The 23,702-nt window shown below is 43.3% G+C and overlaps 1 protein-coding gene across 1 annotated transcript in view; it reads right to left on the reverse strand.

Moving 5' to 3' along the window:
- The window catches only part of LOC135221255 (trafficking protein particle complex subunit 10-like), a 432,269-nt gene that overhangs the window by 369,080 nt on the left and 39,487 nt on the right, over positions 1-23,702 (reverse strand). The window contains 2 exon segments of the mRNA XM_064259071.1: positions 21,210-21,400; positions 21,773-21,889. Coding sequence (XP_064115141.1) covers positions 21,210-21,400; positions 21,773-21,889 — 308 coding nt within the window.

Raw genomic sequence — 23,702 nt, forward strand, 5'->3', positions numbered from 1 at the left:
TCATGAGGAGATTCACTGGAGGGAAGACGTAAATCTTCTCCCAGTTGTTCCAGTCTAGGAGCCAGGGCGTCCGTGGCATAGGCCAGAGGGTCCAGGTTGGGGGCTACATAACACGGTAGTTGTGGTTAGCTTGTGATGCGAAGAGGTCCACCTGTAGCCCTGGGACTCTTTGAAGGATCCATTGGAACGAACTGTTGTCCAGTGACCATTCCGACTCTAGGGGTACTGATCGGGATAGGGCGTCTGCTATGACGTTTCTTACTCCAGCTATGTGAGTGGAGGAAAGATGCCAACTGAACTTGTCTGCCAGGGAGAAGATGGCTATCATGACGTGATTTAGATGACGTGACTTGGAGCCTCCTCTGTTTATACAATGTACTACCACTGCGCTGTCCAGGACTAGCTTTATGTGGGAGTACTTGGGTGGGCGTAACCTTTTTAGAGTCAAGAACACTGCCATTGCCTCCAGTACGTTTATATGGAACTGACGGAACTGAGGTGACCAAGTCCCTTGAACCTTTTTGACCTGGGAATACCCTCCCCAGCCGCTTAAGGACGCGTCTGTGTGGATGGTGACCCCTGGTGGAGGGAACTGAAGGGGTACTGACATTGATAAATTCTTGACTCTCGCCCATGGCCGAAGTCGATTCTTTAGAATCAGAGGCACTGAGGATAGTTTGTGTCCCTGGACCTGACGTTTGCTCGCGAGCGCCAGATTCTGGTTAGGTCTTTCAGTTTGGCTTTCATTAAGAACGTTTGTCACTGATGCAAACTGGAGAGAACCCAGGATCCTTTCCTGGGCTCTCCTTGACGCTAGTTTGTGACTTAGAAATTGCTTGACTGACTTTGCTATTTCTTTCCTTTTGGTTGATGGAATCGACAGAGTGTGGGATGATAGATTCCATTGAATGCCCAGCCACTGAAAGTTTGACTCTGGAGTGAGTCTTGATTGGTCCTGTTTATTTGAAAGCCTAGATATTCCAGGAAAACTGAATCACTTTCAGAGTAGCTCTGTTGCATTCCTCGACTTGATGGGGCCCAGATCAACCAATCGTCGAGATACGCTACTACCATGATCCCTTGCGATCTGAGTTGTTGCACTACCACTTCCGCTAGCTTCGTGAACACTCTGGGTGCCACGTTGAGTCCGAATGGAACTACCTTGAAGGAGAATGTCTGGTCTCCTATCTTGAAACCCAGATACGGACGGAAGTGTCTTGCAATAGGGATATGATAGTAAGCGTCTGTAAGATCGATAGAGGTGGTGACGGCCCCACGGGGAAGTAGGGTCCGCACCTGTGAGATCGTGAGCATCTTGAACTTGTCGCAGCGGATGGCTAAGTTTAAGCGGGACAAGTCTAAGATTACCCTTCTTTTTTGTGAGCCTTTCTTTTGGCACGCTGAACAAGCGACCTTGAAATTTTAATCTCTTGACTCTCGCTATAGCTCCTTTTTGAAGGAGATCGTCTGCGTACTCTGTCAATTCCTTGGAAGGAAGTTGACGGAAAGGTCTGGATGGAGGTGGGTTCGTCAACCAGCTCCAACCCAGACCTTTGACACTATCTCTGAGCCCATTGGCTGAAGTTCCACCGGTGGCGAAAGTGAAACAGCCTCCCCCCTACCCTACCTGAAGTTTCTTCATTGGTTCTGGTAACCGCCTCGGCCTCCTCTGAAGTGCTTTCCCCTGTTAAAGGGGCCTCCCGATCCTCTCCCACGAAAGGAACGCTTACCTCTACCTCCCTTACCCGAGCGGTCATACTTCTGAGAAGCTTGACTCTCGAAGGCTTGATTGTAATGCTGGAGAGATGGCGTAAGAGGTGGAGGGCTGAGGCTGAGGGGATATCACATAAATTGGCTGTGATTGACCTTTAGAAGAGGAGGGTTGGGCTGTCTGCACTAACGGTACTGGTTGGAACTTGTTGAGGAAAGCGTAGTTGCTTCTTCTGGTAAGGTTGGAAACGCCTGGGTTTTCTTTTGTCCCCCTTACCTTTAGGAGTCAGTCTTGCCTCCTCTTAGCCGAAAGGCCCCAACGATCCTTAAGGCTCTGGTTTAACCTGGTAGCCTCTGAACTGGACCAATCCTTAACCATAGCTTCTGGGAAGAGATCTGCTCTCCCCAGATGCTAGACGAGAGTAACCTATTCGGTTCATGCCGAATGGTTGCCTCTTGTAGGACATGCTTCCTACAATTCGTCCGAGCAGTGGCAAACTCAAACATATCTGACTGTACCGTTTGAGTCAGGGCTTTTGGTCATGAGCTTAAAAATCGGTTCTGATCCATAAGCCATGGTAGCTACCTCAGACATAGCCATAGAATTGATGGATCTGGCTAGACGCGATTTTGCATCAAACTCAGCCTGAATAAGGCTATCTGGGAGCCTGGGTAGCTTTTCACCAAACTGCTCCATAGCACAGTCCGGTTTGAGTTTGCCAGCTGAGAATGTATTCGGCAAGTCTTCCACAATTCTCCAACTGAGGGGAGCAACGGAGAAGTGGGATCCGCTTCCTTCAACTGCGGTATAGGTTCCCCCTTCTGGGCCGCTGGGATGGTCGACCTCGCGATCTTGGTTAGGAACGGGAGCGGGGTACTCTCATCCATTGTAAAAATGGTAAAGGGACTCTTAAATGGTTTGTATCTTGGTGTTAGAACAATCCAGTCCTCTAAACACCTGAGCCAATTCTCTCTGAGCCTGGTCTTCGTGGGAGTAGAGGACTGTCTCCTTAGGTACCTTATCGTCCCGCACCATAGCCGACGGCGTAAGCCTTGCGTAGCCTATGAACGGAGGCTGGAGGTCTTCCGGGAAGAACTCGAAGTCCTCTATTCTTCGAGTCCCAAATTCCGGTATAGAGATGAGACCGTCCTGGAAGGGGGCGTATGACGCTACTCTCCACGGATTGTTCATAGAGAACTGAGGTAGTGAGTCATATGGAGGAAGTTGGGATCCACTCGTGTTGGACAGTGGAGGAGAGGCTAGAGGAGTTTCTCTCAGCCCGGCTATAATGGAGTCCTGGGAAGTAATCCTGTCCGACAGACGAGAGATCATTTGCTCCATGCTACTCTTTAAGGACCCAACCAGGTCCCCCACCTGTTGCAACAGGCCAGCATTGGAGTCCAAAGCCGGAGCTGCTGCGGAGGTGGAGGGGAGGCTCTGAATCGGAACCAAAGGTAGCGGAACTGGTGATTCTGCCGGAGTGCGAGATATCTCTCTGGAGGATTTTATCCTCGAGGACTTAGAGCCGGAGCTAGAAGCTTTAGACCTGGATGCTCTGGGATTCCCAGCCGGAGACTTACGGGAGGAGGATGAAGCCGAAGTCGTCTTCTTAGACGACGACGACTGTCTTAGTCAAAGTCATCACCTTAGACTTGACCTTAGGTCTAACGAAGCACCAGGAGGAGAATATATTTCGTCACCCGTAAAGCCTTGGGAAGGATGGGAGGTTGCAGGAGTAGAAGAAACAGTTACGCCCAAGGGTGACCCTTGGGTGTCCACCGTACCTACCTCGACCAACAGGTCGTCTATACCTACCATAGGTTCAACATTAATATCTAGGGTCGCGACATCCGTAGAGATATCCTGGTCCTGATCAGGTTAATGAGGTGGCCAGCTGTTGTTGGATGAAGGCGATAGTCGGATCCGCTTCTATCGGGTCGACGTATCCTGTCGCCTTGCCTCCGGGAAGATTAGTAATAGCCACCGCTTCTCTAGGATGTAGGGCTGTCCCTTGGCGGCGTTTTTTCCCAAAACCGCCGACCCAGGCCCGCAGGGTAGCCAGTGCGGTATCTCTTACCGCCGGAGCCTGGAAGAGAGGGCGTAGTTTAGATTTAAGAATCACTTAAAACTAAAACTTAAAGTATAACTTAAAATTAATTGCCTTAAGTTAATATGATGAAAACTTAAGCGCTAAAAAAGAAGCGGAGCAGCTACTGGAGATGTAAAACTTACCCCTTCCAAAAAAGCTGGCTCACCAGATCGTAACATATGGTACACGTCTCATGGTTACCAGACCTGGATGTCCCCGAGCGGAGTCGCGCATGGAGCATGGGACCGGCAAACTTCGTGTCCACAAGGGTCCTGAAAGTGTGGCGGAACATCCCGGATGCTCACAGTTGGTGGCCTGTAAGTGGGGAGACACATGAGTATCTTAAAAAAAACATCACTTACAGTCTAAAGGACAGAAGAGCTCCGATGCATGCCGGAGCTCGGAAAAAATTTGTGCATAACCCCTCCCTGCATCGCCTGAATAGGCTATAATCCCGGAGAGGATCGGTAAGATATGTAAGGGAGGGGGATGGTTTAAGGTTCTTAAGATAAACTTAAAGATAACTTAAACCTAACACACAAGTAAACCGGACTAAGTCCAGTGCGTAGCGGAGTGTAGTAACTCAGCAAAACGGTAAGGTTAGTAGAGACCCACTGTATGCTCCGTCCACCCTACTGGGTGGACTAACAACTTTCCGCTGGATACCAGGACTCCGATCAGGAAGGAGCCCTAGTAAGATGGGAAAGAGCGAGAAGACATACAGGCTCAAGCTAGCCCGGAGCGACAAGGTAGCGCGGAGGGTGGGTGGCAAGGCCAGTACCCCCCACTCCGTACCAACCGGCCGGACCGGAGAAGCCGGAGAGTCGAGACCAGTCTGGTCTGTCCCGACTCCCTAGCCCCTCCGCCTGAGGGGAGAGAGGGAGGCAGGCTCGGGTATGAGGAGCGAGCATGGGCAGACCGACCCGCCCCCGCCGACTCTATGGAAGAGCGGGAGGGGGGGGAAGAATGACTGGACAGGCGTCTGGCTGGCCGCCCGTGATCACGAAGTGACCACGAGGCGGTAAGACCCAAATTCGACAACTAAGCCTAGGACAACACTGATCAGGGAGATGCTATCGGGAAGCATACTGAACTGAAAAGCGGAGGCAAATAAGCCCACTGGGCGAACCAACTGATCAGAGAGATGCTATAGGGAAGCAACCGAACTGATGAGCGTAGTATAGGCTCAAAGAGCCAGGACCTAGGCTAAGCCAGACGCCTAACTAACCTAACAATAATAAAATATACAGTTATATAAATAAATAAATGAAAGAAAGAAAACAATATAGCAGGAGAAAAAAATCCAGGAGTGTACGACTAACCCGAAGGCAAGTCTACCACTCAAAGCTAGTCAGAGGCCGATACTAAGAACCTGGACTAGGGTCTGGATAGAAGAAGCCTACGTAAGGTAAAATACATGCTGCATGACAAACCTGAGTAAGACCGTACCCTAAGTAAAGCGGATAAACATAAAGAGCGAAGATAAATAAGGGGATGTTCTAGGTATGGGAGCCAAGAACGAACCCATCACGAGGCAGAACCATGCTGCCATGCTTCCGACCCCGAGGTCGTATTTATACCTAAAAAACGGCAAATACTGTCTCAGGCCGGAAAAAACCAACTAACCGTAAATACTGAGTACTTAACTTAGCTGCTGCGATAGCTGCACGCTCCTAATAGAAAATCCAATGAAAGGGCACAAAAAACACAGAGAGAAAAATATCACAACTGCTCGGTGCGCTAACTTGAAAGGATGACCACCAGAGGCGCAGCAGTCGGCAGCATGGGATGGAGTAGTAGTAGTACGAGCTGCTCACTCTGTGGGTCGGCTCCCCTCTTGGAGGGATTTTGTAGTGGGGAGATTTCTATTGGCATTTGGCGTGGTAGTGGTCTCTACTACGCCTAGTGTTTCATACCGACACCCTCCTGGAGGGTGAGCGAGTCAGTTATACTGACCTTTTTCTTTATTTTATTTATTCTCTGGTATGTGTTAGTACATTTACCCTAGAAATAATAGATTAAAGGATATTTCCGCGCAGCGACACGAGCTGAGCCCAGAAATAAGGGTAGAAACACTGAAGCACATTTATATGCATAATGTGTGGGTGCCCCTAGCAAAAAAATAAGGGGCAGTCCACCAAATGAATCCTAGCGGCTAAGGCTAGAGTACCACGTAGAGCATAGCAGTAGGGTGAGGCATGTTGGACAAGGTAGGTAGAAAGGAGACCTGTATCTTTATACTACAACTACTGTGCAGAGTCAGGGGAAACTATGTTTCCCGCTGCTACTGCTGAAAATTTTAATGATTCCAAGGACTTCAGGTAATGACGTTTGAAGACTGTCGGTGATTTCCATCCAGTATATTTCTTAAGATCCTCAAAGTTCATATGTTGAAAATAATTAATTGAAGTAGCTACTGCCCTGATATCATGTGCTTTTGGAAATTATTCAGGGTTGGCTTGTTTAATGAAGTAAAGGATCTGTTGTCTGATTCCTTTAACTGATAAGGTGCCACCTTTTTCTCTCATAAAAAGAGGACCTGAGGATCTAGAGGATGTACGAGATAGAAAGGCTCTTAAGGTTAATACTGGGCAAAGGGAGGGATCTTGCGGAAGTGGGATGACTTTCCAAGGGGCCCACCTTGCAAGAGGATCCTCATTTTTAGCTAAAAAACTGCGATCCGGAGAAAGTAGAACTTCTCCTGAGGGGAGAAAATCTACATGACCCGAATCCCTGGATAGAGCCGACAGTTCTGAAATTCTGGCCCCTGAGGCCAGACTTAATAAAAATAACGTCTTTCTAAGTAGCATTATAAATGTGCAAGACGAGTTGTCAGTATCTGAGGCTAGTTTGAGGATGTCATTTAAGAACCATGAAACTGAAGTAGGCCTTTCGGAAGGTCTAAGTCTAGCACAGGCTTTGGGAATAGACGTAAAGTAAGATTCTGTTAAGTCTATTTGGAAACCCAACTGAAAGATTTTCTTTAAAGCCGATTTATTAGTAGTAATGGTGCTAGCTGCTAAGCCTTTTTCAAACAAGGATCTGAAAAAGGATATAGCTAAATTAACTGTCATGGTTGTAGTGTCCGTTTCCTTCAGGAAGGATGCTAACTTTTTGATGGCCGAGTCATATTGCCTAATAGTTGATTCCCTTTTATCTGATTCTAGAAAAAGGATGTTCTGGGGATCAATGTTAGCATCTTTTTTAGCCGCAAACTTCATGAAGTCCATAAAGTTAGGGTCTGAAGAATTCCTGAGGAAGCGAACACAGTCCTCATTTGTACTGGTTGCGACAGCTTGGGGTTGGGAATCCGTTGAGGTCGGAGACCCAACTCCAGAAGCAGAGGATACCAGTTGCTCTTTGGCCAGTCTGGAGCAATCAGGGCTACTAGACCTTTGAAAGTCCTCAGCTTGCTCAGAACTTTCAAAAGAAGATTCACTGGAGGAAAGACATAGATTCTTTTCCATTGATTCCAATCTATCGACAGGGGCTGTGGCAAAAGCCAGAGGGTCCAGGTTGGGGGCCACATAGCAAGGAAGCTTGTGGTTCGTCTGTGAGGCGAATAGATCTACTTGGAGACCTGGTACTCCCTGGCATATCCACTGGAACGACCTGTCGTCTAGAGACCATTCTGACTCCAGAGGGACTGACCGAGACAATGCGTCCGCTATAACGTTTCTTACCCCTGCCAAGTGGGTGGCAGATAGATGCCATTTGTGCTTGTTTGCTAGAGCAAAGATAGCTATAATGACATGATTCACGTGTTTGGATTTGGACCCTCCTCTGTTGATGCAGTGTACTACTACTGCACTGTCCAAAACTAATCTTAGGTGAGACTTCTTTGGGGGAAGGAGTCTCTTTAAGGTAAGAAACACCGCCATTGCTTCCAACACATTTATGTGGAGCTGGCGGAACTGGGCGCACCAAGTCCCCTGAACTTGCCTGTATTGAGAATATCCTCCCCAACCGGACAGGGAGGTGTCCGTGTGAATCGTTAATGCCGGAGGAGGATATTGAAGGGGAACTAACTTGGCAAGATTCTTCACTTTTGTCCATGGACGGAGCTGGTTGCGAAGGATTTGTGGAATCACTGACAACTTGTCTCGAGATTTGGCGTTTGCTCTTGAACGCCAAACTCAATTTATATCTTTCAGTCTTGCTTTCAAAAGGACGTCTGTCACTGAGGCAAACTGAAGGGGACCTAGGATTCTTTCCTGGTTTCTCCTTGAAGCTTGTTTGTTTTTGAGAAATTGCCTCACTGACTTGGCTATTTCTTTCCTTTTGACCACCGGAATTGACATTGTGGGAGGATAAATCCCATTGGATGCCTAGCCACTGAAAACGAGTTTCCGGAGTGAATCTGGATTTCGTTTTGTTTATCTGGAACCCCAGATGTTCCAGGAATTGAACTACCTTCTTCGTGGCTTTGAGACATTCCTCGACAGTTGGTGCCCAGATCAACCAATCGTCGAGGTACGCTACTACCATTATCCCTTGCGATCTCAATAGCTTGACTACTACTTCCGCTATTTTCGTGAATACCCTGGGGGCTACATTCAGTCCGAAGGACATCACTTTGAAAGAGAACGTCTGATTTCCAAGTTTGAAGCCTAGGAATGGGCGGAAGTGCCTCGCTATGGGGATATGATAGTATGCGTCTGTAAGATCGATAGAGGTGGTGACGGCCCCACGGGGAAGTAAGGTCCGCACCTGCGAGATGGTAGCATTTTGAACTTGTCACAACGAATGAAAGAGTTTAGCTTTGACAAGTCTAAGATTACCCTTCTTTTTGATGAGCCTTTCTTTGGCACGCTGAACAAGCGCCCTTGAAATTTTAGATGCTTGACTCTCGCCACAGCTCCTTTCTGAAGGAGTTCCTCCGCATAATCTGTCAACTCCTTTGATGGTACTTGATAGAATGATTTGTTTGGTGGGGGATCTTTGATCCAACTCCAACCCAATCCTTTGGACACAATGCTCTGTGCCCATTTGCTGAACCCCCACCTGTGACGGAAGAGGAACAGTCTCCCTCCTACCTGGGGAGCCTCACTGCTGCTGAGCGGGTTGACCTCCGCGCCCTCCTCTGAAGTGCTTGCCTCTTGCAGCTCTTCCTGAACCTCGCTGACGAAAGTTACCTCTGGCCCTGCTTTCCCTTGAGAACCTATTAAAGGCTGGGAATGCTTGGCTTTCATACATAGAGTTGAAAGCCGGCGAGACGGTGTATGAGGTCGAGGGCTGATTTTGAGGGGACAGCAGGAGGATGGGCTGGCTTTGCTTCGAAGTCGAAGGCTGACCCTGTTGAGTAACTGGGACAGCCTGGACGAAGTGTTGCTGCTGCTGCTGCTGCTTCTGGTATGGCTGGAATCTCCTATTAGACTTTTTCAACTTCTTACCAGAAGCGGGTGGGTTCTCTTGCTTCCTTTTGGATGAGATACCCCATCTGGCTCTAAGGCTCTGGTTAAGCCTTGCAGCCTTGTGATGTACCTCATTCACAGAAGCTTCTGGGAAGAGGTCCGCACCCCACATGTTGGAAGCAAGAAGCCTATTAGGTTCATGCCTAATAGTGGCTTCTTGCAACACATGCTTTCGACAGTTCCTCCTGGCAGTGAAAAAGTCGAAAGCATCAGCTTGTACCGACTGAAGCTGAGACTTCGCTAGGATCTTGAACAGTGGTTCCGTGGCGTACGAGAGGGCAGCCATCTCCGTGATGATCAGGGAGTTAAGTGACCTCCCAAATCTAGTTCGGGCATCAAATTCTGCCTGAATAAGGCTATCAGGCAGTCTAGGGAGCTTCTCACCGAACTGGTCCATAGCACAGTCCGGTTTCAGCTTCCCCACTGTGAAAGTAGCTGGTAGATTCTCCCACAGCTCGCCGAACGCAGGGAAGAGCGGGGATGTTGGTTCCGCTTCCCTTAGCTGCGGAATGGGTTTCGTCCTTAAGTACAGCTTGAAGAGTCGTCTCCACCATCTTTGTCCGGCAAATTGGGAAGAGAAGCCTCCTCCTCTGTGGCAAAGATAGTGGAATGGGCTCTTGAAGGCCTGGAGTTTGGTATTTGTGCAATCCCAATCCTCCAGGCAATGAACCCACTCCCTCTGGGCATGATCCCTGCTGTACAAAACAGTCTCCTTAGAGATCTTGTCTTCTCTATTGAGAGCTGTTTGAGTCAGCCTGGCATACCCTATGAAAGGCTGAGTCAATCCGGGGGGTAGAACTCGAAGTCCTCAATCCTTCTCGTTCCACACTCCAGAATAGAAATCAAGCCATCCTTGAAGGGAGCATAAGCTGCCACCCTCCAAGGATTATTCATAGAGAAAGCCGGCAGGCATTCGTAAGGTAACTGGACTAAACCAGTACCTCCTACTGGAAAGTTCGCTTGTGGAGCCTGTTTCAGACCAGCGAAACGGTCATCATGTTCTCTAACACGGTTAGAGAGGTCCTGAATCGACTGGCTGGACTGATTAATAGTACTAGAGAGTTGAGCAAACATTTGCTCAAATCTCCTACCGAGAGAGCCGACCATCTCTCCCACTTGCTGCAATACTCCTGCTGAAAAGGTGGCGGGATCAAAAGCACTAGGTGCTGCCACCCCAACAGGAGTCACCGGAGCGGATCCAGTGGATACCGGAGAAGGTACTGGCTCGGCCGGAGCTCGGACCTCCTCCTTAGAAGCCTTGCTTCTTGACCCTTTAGAGTGGGAAGAGCTAAACTTTGCCTTCACCGCATCGACGTAGGATGTCGAAGACTTCCGTGCCGAAGAAGACGACGACTTTTTGGAAGTCGTCTTCTGGAGGGTCTTCTGTTCTCTGTGTCCCTTCACTTTCGGGGGCACAGAAACAGCAGGTGAAGGAGAAGGGATCTCAGATCCCGTGAAGCCTTGGAAAGATGAAGAAGAAGGGACAGGAGAAGAAGATCCAGGTGCGCCCAAAGGTAGCCCTTGAGCGCCCGAAGCACCTACCTCGACCAACAAATCCTCGACACCTACCGCCATTGGCTCAATATTTATGTCCAGGGTAGCTAAATAAATAAATAAATAAATACATCGTAAAAGAATAGAAGGGACACACGAGTAGGAGAGAAAGGAGCCCAGGAGGAGGCGAACTGGTCCGAAGAACAGCCGACCACTCGGAGCCAGCCGTAGCCGATGAAGAGCAAAAGCTGGGATTGCTGGGCGGTAGAATAACAGTATAGCCCTACATACCAAACTAAGAGATAACAGGAAATAAGGTATGGGCTGTGTACCCTAATTCTAAAATACGATGTAATAAGAAGATGAACGCAAAATACGAGCCCATAAAGGATAAGACGTCCCAGTATGGGAGACTGGGAAATCTTAACAACACGAGGCGGCTCATGGTCGCCACGAGTCAACCAGGTGACCGTATATGACCTAAAAAACGGAAAATACTGGTCCCTGGAAGACCAAAATACGAAATCTTAACCTTTCGGGCACTTAACTTAGCCGTGGCGATAGCAGCGCGTTCCATTGTAGAAAATAAGTTCACAAAAGCGAAAACAACACGAGAGACAAAAATCACAACTTGCGTTGTTGAGCTAATGATAAAGGATGGCCACTAGAGGCGCTGCTCTCCGCTTGGCGTCAGTAGTAGTAGTAGTAGCGGGCGCATCACCCTTTGGTATCAGCTCTCTCAGGTGGGGGATTTTGTGATGGAAGGTCTAAATGGTAAATGGCTCGTGGTAGTGGTCTCACTCGCCCCTGTTACCATACCGACACTTCTTTTATAGAGTGAGCGAGTCAGTTTTACTGACATTTTTCTTGATTTTATTTTTTCTCTGGTAATATTAGGTTATTTACCTAGAAATAATGAACTTAAGGATATATTTCACAGGCCGACACGAGCTGAGCCCAGAAATTGGAATTTTCAGATATGCTGCCAATGCTGACAAAAAGGGTATATAGTGAATTATTTAAAATATATTTTTAATGATGTTATAAAAAAAGACAAGTTATTAAAAAAACTGAAAATTGTAATGCAAAAAGAATTATCAAAATATGTATATTAATTACTGAACAATTAGGAAGTCTATTTCCAATAACTTCCATTTGAGAAAACTGCTCAAAAATATGGATGAACCCCCTTAACACTCATTGAAGCATTAGGAATTAAAATTTGTTTTTCCACTATTAATTATGAAATTAGTTACATTACATAATAAGTATATGTGCAGTAACTGAACGAACCTACCAGTAATTTACAATTTCATTTACAGTGGGGCCTCGTTATCCACGGGGGATAGGGCCCAGAACCCCCCGTGATAAGTAAATACCCCTGTTATCCTGATACCCCCCTCAAAAATTGCTTAAAACTGCCTACTTTAATAGTTAACCCACCCAAGACCACTATTCCAATGTTTATAACTGCCTACTTTAGTTCAAACACCAAATATGTTTTCAACTATCACCTAAAACTAAATTCAAGACAGTTTTAAAGTTATTGTACAAAATTAGCCTTAAAAAATAAATGTAGTATATGTACTACTGTACATATGTAGCCTACTAGCCTAGGGATTACAGCTAGAAGCCTACAAAACCTACCTTCAAAACAAAATTCAGCTCTTTAATCTCTGGAAAAATGTTAATCTATCCCGGCGACTAACAACAACAAAATTTTTGTTTGTTTGTTTATCTTCAAGTAGTACGTACGTAGTCCAGTGCACAGCTGTCGTCTGATCACTACTCATATGATTAACTTTGTATATAAAAGTATGCTTAAAAAAATCACAGTAGATGCACGTGACTTCATAAATAAGCGAATACCACGGGAAATGATAGTCAGGAATCCAGGATTCCTGACTATCATTTCCCGTGGTATTCGCTTATATAAAAGTATGTGTATATAACTGTTAACTTTGTATATAAAAGTATGTGTATATAACTGTATGTAGTATTTGTATACGATGTAAATATGTATAGCCTAGTATTTATGCATTATATTATTAAAGTGTTTGAATGATGCTAAAGTATTTCAATATCCGAGGAAACAGTAGTAAATTTCCCCACAATGAGTTTGGGTACATATGTATATCTAAGATGACTTAAATTATAAAAGCCTTTTATGTATAAGCTAGCTTTTGCAACAACACATATCTTACGAAAAAATTACTTATGTGAAGATGGTTTTAGTAGTACAAATGATAGTTATTGTATCGTTAAAAATATCAAGGTGAACCCGAAGTCCGCAAAGTCGATTCTATGTCATGTTTTTCCTAAACGCGTTGACTTAAAGGAGAACGTTTATTTTGGTTGTTTTATCACTGCCACAAACCATAACAATGCAGTGTATGTATGATAATTCTAAACTATTATTCACTACCAAAATAACGATGATATTTTGTATTGAAAATTAATGTTACATATATTCCAAAAAACATTATTACTACGTAGCATGAATAGTACTATAAATATTTCTAAAGATAATCTTGCTGTGAACGCTACCATAATTTGATTTTCATATACGTACTTACATTTTGTCAGCTGGCTGGCCTCGCATAGATAAAATTGATTTCACTGATATGGAATTACTCCACGAATAGCCTTTTTATTATGAAGAAGATATGACGACTTTAAAGGAGAACGTTATTTTTGTTGTTTTATCACTGCCACAAACCCATAACAATGCAGTGTATGTATGATAATTCTCAACTATTATTCACTACCAAAATAACGATGATATTTTGTATTGAAAATTAATGTTACGTATATTCCAAACATTATTACTACTTAGCATGAATAGTACTATAAAAATTTCGAAAGATAATCTTGCTGTGAACTGCTACCATAATTTGATTTTCATATACGTACGTACATTTTGTCAGCTGGCTGGCCTCGCATAGATCAAATTGATTTCACTGATATGAATTACTCCACGAATAGCCGTTTTATTATGAAGAGATGACGATAATATATAAGGTAAAAAATGCTTTTATGTATTTCGTTTACGCTTCGTCGCCAATAACAAACAGCAATACTTACGATAATCTATGACAAATAGCGTTTGTATGACTTCATTGTTCAGAGAAGTTATATACGAATACTGCCAAAATAATAATGAAGTTCGAATTAATTTTAGCCTTAATGTTATTACTACTGTAATTACACTACCACTACTATTCAAAAAAATTTCTAAAAGTTTATCAAACAAAAAATGTCGCTTTGAACGCAACCATATACATAAAACCATTTTCGTACGTAAAGGTATATGCTTACATTTTGTGGCTGGCCACTCCGATGATAAGTTGAGTGCAATGATGTGGAATTATTCTTTGAATAGGCTATTTATTATGAAGATATGACTATAATATATATGGTAAGAATGGTTTTATTACCTTTATTGTCAGTTAATATCATAATGTGAAAGTTTGTGTACGTTGGTGGTTATCGCACTGCAACTACGCAAACATAAACCTTGAATAGGCTATTTATTTCGAAGATAGGACAATAATATATTAGGTGAGAATGGTTTTATTACCTTTATTGTCAGTTAATATCATTATATGAGTCTTTAAATGAATGTTGGTAGTTATCGGACCACGGCCGAGGGTTAGCCTACCGAAAAACATCGCATACGCAACACAACAAACCCATGATGCAGCGATTCATACCAGTGATGTAACATGAGAAACGGTCCAAGAAAAAACCCGTGATTAACTGGATCCGTGAATACTGATCCGTGAATAAGCGATGCCCCACTGTATACCTCTGTTTATAGATGCGAGGTCAAAATGGATGTCTCCATCAGCATTATTCACAAGAAGTCTCCTAAACACATTAAAAATTTTCCATGTGCTGTGGAGATCCGTGGGCAACACAACCCCTCGACTGAAGTAGCAGAAGGTCTTAACCACCTGAGAGTATCAGAAAGTACGAAGGCGGAGTTTGAGCAGTACTTCGAGCAAGGTATTGTAAAACATTATTATTTAAATTCTTGAAAGACCAAACTGAAAATATTGATATAATGTTTAATAAAGCACAGATGAACACTGAAAAAGCTAGATAATGTCTTTCAAGACATTATCTAGTTATTCAAGTTGAATAATTTTTGGTTTTACAGGTATTATATATTGATTATATAAAAGTAAATAAAAATCATACATTGTTTTTAGTGCACATAAAAATGTACATATAATAATTAAGTGGTACCTCGAGATACGAAATTAATTCGTTCCTAGGCGGCCTTCGTATCATGAGTTTTTCGTATCTTGAACCGCATTTTACATGTAAAATGCCTAATCCGTTCCAAGCCCTCCAAAAACACCCCAGTAAATTATATCTCCAGGCCTACAACACATGTTCTAGGGTTACGACGCCGATCCGACGGAAGAAATATGATCCAAAAAGGCAAAATACTGTACATACTTGAGTAATATTCAATTGCATGTAATGTTCAACCCCATTTTTACTGCATATATTAGGACTTTAGCATATGTCCCTTAGCAATAAGCCTAGCCTATGTTAGCGGTTGCTACTGTAGCCTAGTCTATGATTCTGACATCTAAACCTAAGAAGCCAAAAGCTTAAAATATGCCAATAAAATGTATAAATAATCAGTATGTACTCATTTCAAATAATTATTAATTAATCATTAACTATAATACACAAACAAACAAAAAAAAACCCTTCCAATCGTTTGTTTACATTCAGCTCTTAGCCTCTTACGAGTACTGAACGAACGCCAAGCAATCACTTTTCCTAGGACACAGTAAGCCATAAACTTTCATTATTATCTCTCTTCAACTAATGAAACTACCAAACAGTATAATAACCATTCATTTATATTCTTTATTTTATCTTTACCTAATGGAGATACCGAGCTACTGACAGCTATAATGAAACATATACGTAACGTAATATTAAAACAGAAGAAGAATTCTAAAAAATATGTATTTGTTGGCTTTGATGATAGCAGTCTGATTTATTTTATATTTTATGATATTTCATTCACATTTTATATTTTATGATATTTCATTCACATTTTTTTTATTAAATGTATTGCATGTACTCATTTCAAATAATTATTAAGGAACCATTAACTATAATAACCAAACAAAAAAAAGCTTCCAAACTTCTAATTACATCCAGCACTTACGAGTATCGAACGATCGCCAAGCAATCACTTTTCCTAGTACACAGTAAGCCATAAATTTTCATAATCTCTCTTCAACTACTGAAAACTACCAACAGTACAATAACCATTCATATCTATTCTTTTATTCATCTTTACCTAATGTTTTTTTTTTATCAAAAAAAATGTATTGCATGAATAAGTTTTTCAATTTACAGCATCCTTTTACCAATAGAATACTTAAAGCACAAGGGGTAGATACTGACCAAAAGGAGAGCAGGATCTTATGGGGTGACTAGCATCAGGAACCAATGGGAGAGCGGGAGGATGGTGGCAAGTTTACTCAGTTGGCGGCGTGGGAGTTTTAAAATTGTTCTCGGACCACAATCGAAAGGTAGGAAAAGGCCTAGGAAGTATCAGCCTTCCCAGACCTCTCAGTCTAAGACAGTAGTGCAAGCAGTTCCTGTCTCCCAGATCAACAAGCCTTCGACATCTAAGGCGCAGCCACAACAACAGTTTGTTCTGCTGCAGAGTCAACCGACTCAACAGCCTTCGAGTTCAGCCGCCCTTGTAACTTCCCCAGCTTTCAACGCTCCTTTGAATCACAAGGGGCTTTTCGAGGCTTTAACAAGCACGCAAGGAGTAGCAGAGCCAGAGGTGCCTTCCGACAAAGAGGTGGCTCTAGAGGCAGAGGCTTCAGAGGAGGCAGGGGAAGTAAGACCTCAACCAGTCAATGAGGCGCTGCAGGTGGGCGGGAGACTGTACCTCTCCCGGGACCATTGGACCTTCAGTTCGTGGGCCCACAGTACTGTATCGAAAGGTCTGGGGTGGAAATGGAAGAAAGGGCCTCCTCCACCAGTCAGTTTTCACCAGATTCCAACGACAGACCTTCTAGACTATACCAAAGACCTTCTCCAAAAGAAGGCAATAAAGTCAGTCACCTGAAATTTCAAGGACAATTGTTCAGTGTACCAAAGAAGGACTCGGACAAACGAAGAGCGATTCTGGACCTGTCCCGTCTCAACTCATACATTCAATGCGACAAGTTCCGCATGCTGACCGTCTTGCAGGTGTGGACCTTACTTCCCCGTGGGGTTGTCACCACCTCTATAGATCTTACAGACGCTTACTATCATGTACCGATAGCAAGAAACTTCTCTCCATACCTAGGCTTCAAACTAGGAAAACAAGCTTTCTTGTTCACAGTCATGCCATTCGGGCTCAACATTGCGCCCAGAATATTCACCAAACTAGGAGAGACAGTGGTTCAAGAGCTAAGAGCTCAAGGGGTAATGTTAGTAGCTTACCTAGATGACTGGCTCATTCGGGGAACCAACGACGAGGAATGTCGCAAGGCAACAGCCAAAGTAATAGAATTCCTAGAATACCTGGGTTTCCAGATAAACAAGGAAAAGTCCCGTCTTATTCCGGCGTCTCACTTTCAATGGTTGGGAATTCAATGGGACCTAACCACACACAAACTATCTCTCCCGCCAAAAAAGTAGAGAGAGATAGCGAAAGCTACGAGACAATTCCTCAAGAACAAACAGGCTTCTCGTCGTACCCAAGAGAGAATTCTAGGTTCTCTCCAGTTTGCCTCAATAACAGATGTTCTGTTGAAAGCCAGACTGAAGGATATCAATCGGGTTTGGCGGAAAAGAGCCAACATCAATTTCAGAGACAAGATCTCTTTGATTCCGCCGATATTGAAGAAAAGACTCCGTCCATGGACAGAAGTCCGGAGTCTCTCCAAATCAGTACCACTACAATTTTCCCCGCCGTCTCTGATAGTTCACACGGACGCCTCTCTGAGTGGTTGGGGGGGCTACTCCCAGTACAAGAAGGTTCAAGGAACGTGGTCGAAAATATTCCGCCAGTTCCACATCAATGTCCTAGAGGCAATGGCCATTTTTCTGACCTTGAAACGACTAGCTCCAGTCAAGAACATTCATGTAAGACTAGTCGGACAGCGCAGTGATAGTTCATTGCATAAACAGTGGGGGGCTCCAAGTCAAGCAAAATAAATCATGCAATGATTGCGATATTTTCATTGGCAATGAAAAATCATTGGCACCTGTCAGCTACTCACCTGGCAGGAGTACGGAATGTCATTGCAGACTCACTATCCAGAACAACTCCGCTGGAGTCGGAGTGGTCCTTGGACACAAAATCATTCCATTGGATTTGCCAACAAATCCCAGGCCTTCAGGTAGACCTGTTCGCCACGGAGTCCAATCACAAACTTCCGTGTTATGTGGCTCCCAATCTGGATCCTCTAGCTCATGCCACAGATGCGATGTCCATAGACTGGAAGAATTGGCAGAAGATTTACATATTTCCGCCAATAAACCTCTTGATGAAAGTTCTGCACAAACTCAGATCTTTCAGAGGACAGGTAGCATTGGTAGCACCCAACTGGCCGAAGAGCAATTGGTTTCATCTTCTACAAAGAATTGAATCTCCGTCCCAGACGGATTCCCAACCCAAAACTGACTCAAACAGTACAAACTCGGACTGTGTCAGCTTCCTCAAGAATTCTGAATGCCCTAACTTTATGGACTTCATGAAGTTTGCAGCGCAGAAGGATGCTAGTATTGACCCACTAAACATCCTGTTCATGGAGTCAGACAAAAGAATCAACACTCAGGCAGTATGATTCAGCAGTAAGGAAGTTAGCCATCTCTCTAAAAGAATCAGATGTCCAGAAGATGACTACGAATCTGGCGATTTCATTTTTTAGAACTCTGTTCGAAAAAGGCCTAGCCACTAGTACCATTACTACGACTAAGTCTGCCTTGAGGAAGATATTTTAGTTTGGCTTTAATATTGATTTGACAGATTCGTACTTCTCGTCTATCCCTCGAGCATGTGCTCGTCTGAGACCGGTGGACCGTCCTCACATGGTCTCCTGATTTTTAAACGATGTACTCAGGTTGGCTTCAGATACTGATAATGAATCATGCTCATATATAACCCTTCTCAGGAAAACATTATTTTTAATGAGTCTGGCCTCAGGTGCCAGAATATCTGAACTGTCAGCTCTCTCTAGAGAACCAAATCATATTGAATTCCTCCCGTCAGGAGAAGTTCTCGACGAAGCCGTAGGGGCTCGAACGAAAACCCGCCATGAGCGGGGAGGTAATGTCTAAGGCGGGAGGGTGAAAACATTCAGAGAGGCGGGAGAAGCCGAGCACGCTCAGACTACTGCCAACTCCGAAGAAGGTCGGCTGAGAAGCAACACCCACCGACCTAAGGCCTGGGAGGCCCCCCTTCACACACCCCGCAGAGACTCGGGTTGGTCGTCAGCTACAACCTGAGCGAGAGAAGCACCCACTCAGTGGGGGCCCCGAGCGGAGGGGGAAAAGGGGGGGGGTCGGTAGGGGAGACGATCACGGGACCCAGCGGCTCCTCGTGATTACTGGATTGCGAGGAAGGCGCAGGGGTAGGCTAGCCGACACGATCACCCAAAGGAAAACATACACAAATAAACAATAAATACTTAAAAGTAATGTAAAATCATACACTAACATTGGGGGGGGGGGAACATGGGAAGGGAAATGAACATAAAACTATAAACATGCCTAACAGCCAGGTAGGGCCACCCGATAAGGATGTCCCTAACGAGGACAAAACCAGAATGGCCTAATGCCGTAACAATATAAGTAAATCGAACGGCAGAGGTAGGCATGATAACGAAAAAGAAATAAAACAAAATCATAATGAAAAGTAGTAAAACTATAACGGTGGGTACCCGATGAGGCACGAAACAAAGACAAGTGCTCGAAAGGAAACCACCGTGGAAAGCACGAAATAAACAAAAATATAAACATAAGCATATACGCGATCGACAAAAACTGCCAACCACGAAAAGGGAAATAAGAGTACTGCTATACAACTCGGTTCACGAAGTATGGAAGACCACGCGAAACCGAACGACACCAAAGGGGAACGCGTAATGGCAGTGCCCAGCCTAGTCAGCGAAGGCGACCCCAGACAAAACCCTAAATAAAAGGACCACAAGGGTCAAAATCACTCCCTAAATAGTGCCGAACAAAAAACCAGTACTTAACTTGGATGGGGAGGCAGATTGACGATCCATAGCTAACAAACACAAACAGAATGCAAAAATAACGTGCAGCTCTCTTAATGGCTATCAAAGGAATGCCGACCCTGACGCTACCTTCGCGGTAGCAGGGAGTGAGCCGTAGCACGGCTCCCCTTTTCTAAGGGGTTTTGATGTGGAAAAGGCTAATTGGAGAGGCTGCTGTGGTAGTGTTTTGCACTCGCCCAGATTCATACCGACACCCTTTTAGAAAGGGTGAGAGAGTCAGAATATTCTGGCATGTCCAATTTAGCAGTTCTCTGGTATTTTAGCAAGAAATAGCGCTAAAGAAATGTATTTCACAGGGCGACACGGCTTCCTCACCCAGAAATAGATTTTTCCTACGTCAAAATCCCTTTTCTGGGGGAAGACCTGTGTCGCCCGGTGAACCCATCCCTCTCTTCTCCTGGTCCCCCGCCCTTTAGCTGGCCCAAGCTTGGGTGCGTAATTCAGGAATGGAGCTTTCGGGCAGGAGTAGTAGTAGTAGCAAGAGGAAGGTAGACGTTGTAACGGCACCTATCTAGAGAGGGGTTTTGAGAGGAGACTTCTAATTGGCAAAGTATCTGTGGTAGTGGCTTCCAATCGCCCTTGTGCTAAACCTACACCCTATTTGGGTGAGCGAGCTGAAGGTAGTAACTCCAGCATTCCATATAGCTTTTTTCTCTGGTATATTTAGCATCTATTTATACCTAGAAATGTGTGCTACAGGAACATTTCACTGGGCGACACAGGTCTTCCCCAAGAAATAGATTTTTCCTTCGTCAAAATCCCTTTTAAAGGCACTAAAGACACCAAAATGGCATAACTAAACATAGTAGTACAGGTTTATATATAGTTTTTTTCTCAGACAGTTATAGGTATTTGCAACTGCTAAATTTACATTTTTTCTTTGTCTTCTACATTGTGTATGTTTTCATATTCTAGAATTTTAGAGAGTACCACAAATCACAAAAATATTACTAAATCAGACATTGGCATTAAACTGCAAATGCATAATCATAAATTGCAAACAGAAAGATCCTAAACTGAAAAGGATAACTACAAAAACTGACCAAGTGAGATAATGGCGGCACCATACAATTTTCACAAGGGCTAAGTGGCACAGTAATTCTGTACATTCTACCAACAACTGCTATAAATAATTTTGTCATATCAATGCATCTTGTGCTGGGGTTTGAATCCTAGCCAACATACATACAGTAAACTCATAAATACACTTTTCTTACCTCCATGAGCAGAATTGAGAACAAACTGAGTGAAAAGAGCATCCAGTTCATCATATTGTACTAAAGCTTCATCATGGAGGGCAAGCAAACTAAACACTTGTGCAAGTTCTTCTTGAAGTAAGAAATATGAACAAAATGACCAAGACTTCTCTATCCGTCTTTCACGTTCAGCTCTCATATTTTCCTCAAACCTAGAACAATGCAAAATGGCTTAGGTCAGAAAGTTATACAGAAGCAGGAATAATCTGTACACTGACTTAATACTGTAGGTAAAGCTCACTTACAGATTTCTGTTCAAACTTCAACTGGCTTAGTTAACTATAAAAATAAACCAAATCTTACTCTGCCTCTTAATTTTTCAATGAATGCTACAATTAATAAAAACAATCATCATCCAATAATGAATAAAAAAAATAGTAAAAAACATTTAAACTTTCAAAAAGAATCACAATTTTTTACATAAACAATACATGCCTTATAGATGTGGGTTACAATAAGACAACTTTTCAAGTTGTAAAGAGATATTAAGCGCATACATAAATTATCATAACACTGAATCATACCTATTTAGTGCACGGTTATATGATATCATCAGTAAGTGTCTCATTTTTGTGAGAAGAGTCTGCCAGGATTCCATTGATCTAGAGTCAGTTTTCAAAGGATCTATTAAGGAAACACACCTGAAAAAGGAAACCCAAATTAAATCATAAAACATTAAGTAATGAACCTGCAAGAATATTAAAATACTGCTATTTTTCTTACAGTAAGGATTTGGGATAACCAGATTTTAGATTAGTTCATAAATCAAATACATAATGGGATTATTATTCGTGTATACAGTGGACCCTCAGTATCTGCAGGGGATACATTCCAGACCCACCTGCATATAGCTAGAGTCTGCAAAAACTTAGAACCCCTATAAAAAAACTCAAGAAAAACCAACTAAAAATGCTTAAACCTAGTTATTTTTAATATTTTATCACAAAATGTGCATTTAATCATGAAACTCATATGAAAATACAGTCATTTGTGGATATTTCTCTTACAAAAATACAGTGAAAACATGAATTTCCCATGAGTAATGGGTAGATATGGTCCATAGAGAATTCAAGGAATGTGTGAGTCCGTGAATGTCGAGAACACGAATACAGGGGGTACACTGTATAGTACACTTGTAAGGTTTGACCAATGAAACTTGGCTAAAAAATCAATGATTGATGAGATGCTCAGTGGTGGAAAAACAAAATTACAATGTCAGTATAACATCAAAACACCAGCTTTACAGGGGCAAAGGAACCAACTTCACTGCCATGACTCATTCCTATGGGCCTATACATCTGAATTTTTTAGTGTTTGAAATTTCTCACTTTATAATATAAATAAGAAGACAATTCTGCAGACCTGTGTGTCAAGCTATTTTTACATTACATAGTAAACCTGCACCTTCCTAACAACTTAGCTTAAAGGTATACACAAACTAGCATCTACAGGCAAGTAAAAAAATATACTTAATTCTGATAAACTAGAATAGAATATAAAATTTAGGCCAAAGGCCAAGTGCTGGGACCTATGAAGTCAATCAGCAATGAAAGGGAAACAGAGAATAAAAAGGTTTTAAAGGTGTGGAAAACCCCACAGTTGCACTATGAAACAATTGTTAGGAGAGGGTGAAAAGTAGGATGGAAGTAAGAATATAAATGGAGGTACATTAAAAGGAATGAAAGGGGTGGCAGCCAGGGGCTGAATGCAAAGGGCTACCACAAACATCTGGAAACTTGAGCTGCAAAGTAGAATATTTGTGTCATATCCAAAGCAGGTAGTAATGATTTATTTCTATGAGGTAACATAGTATGATAAAATTAACCTTTAGTCAGGTAATGAAAAAGTGTTTGGTCAATATAGTCACAGAAAAACAGAATAACTGTAGGAAAGTTGCCTAGGTTTTACACTGGTTATTACATATTGAGTCAAGCAATGGGAATTACTATAAAAATGAGTACTGTTTCCCATTCAAGTAGAATTCCTGTACGCAAATAGAAAGTATTTGTGAGTACAGTGGTCCCCCAGTATTCGCGGGGGATGCGTACCAGACCCCCCCGTGAATAGTTGGAACCCGCGAATGTTTGGAACCCTTATAAAAATGCTAAAAACAGCCTATTTTGTTAGTTAAAACTCAAGAAAAACCCACTAAAAATTTTCCTACATGGTTTTTTTAATAGTTTTATCACAAAAAGTGCATTTTATGATGAAATTCATTAAAAAAACAAGGAATTTGTGGATATTTATCATAGAAAAATACCGCGAATGCACGAATTTTCTGTGAATAATGCAGGGAAACATTCCCGAGAGAAATCAGCGAATGTGAGAGTCCGCGAATCTGGAGAACGCGAATACGGGGGGTCCACTGTAAACAACAAGATGGAATACACTTGAGAGATCCAAGATACAGAAACACTAGAGAAGTCATTAATTAAGAATGTGAAAGGTTGTTAG

Source organism: Macrobrachium nipponense, chromosome 2 (assembly GCF_015104395.2).
Source record: "Macrobrachium nipponense isolate FS-2020 chromosome 2, ASM1510439v2, whole genome shotgun sequence".
NCBI lineage: Eukaryota > Metazoa > Arthropoda > Malacostraca > Decapoda > Palaemonidae > Macrobrachium > Macrobrachium nipponense.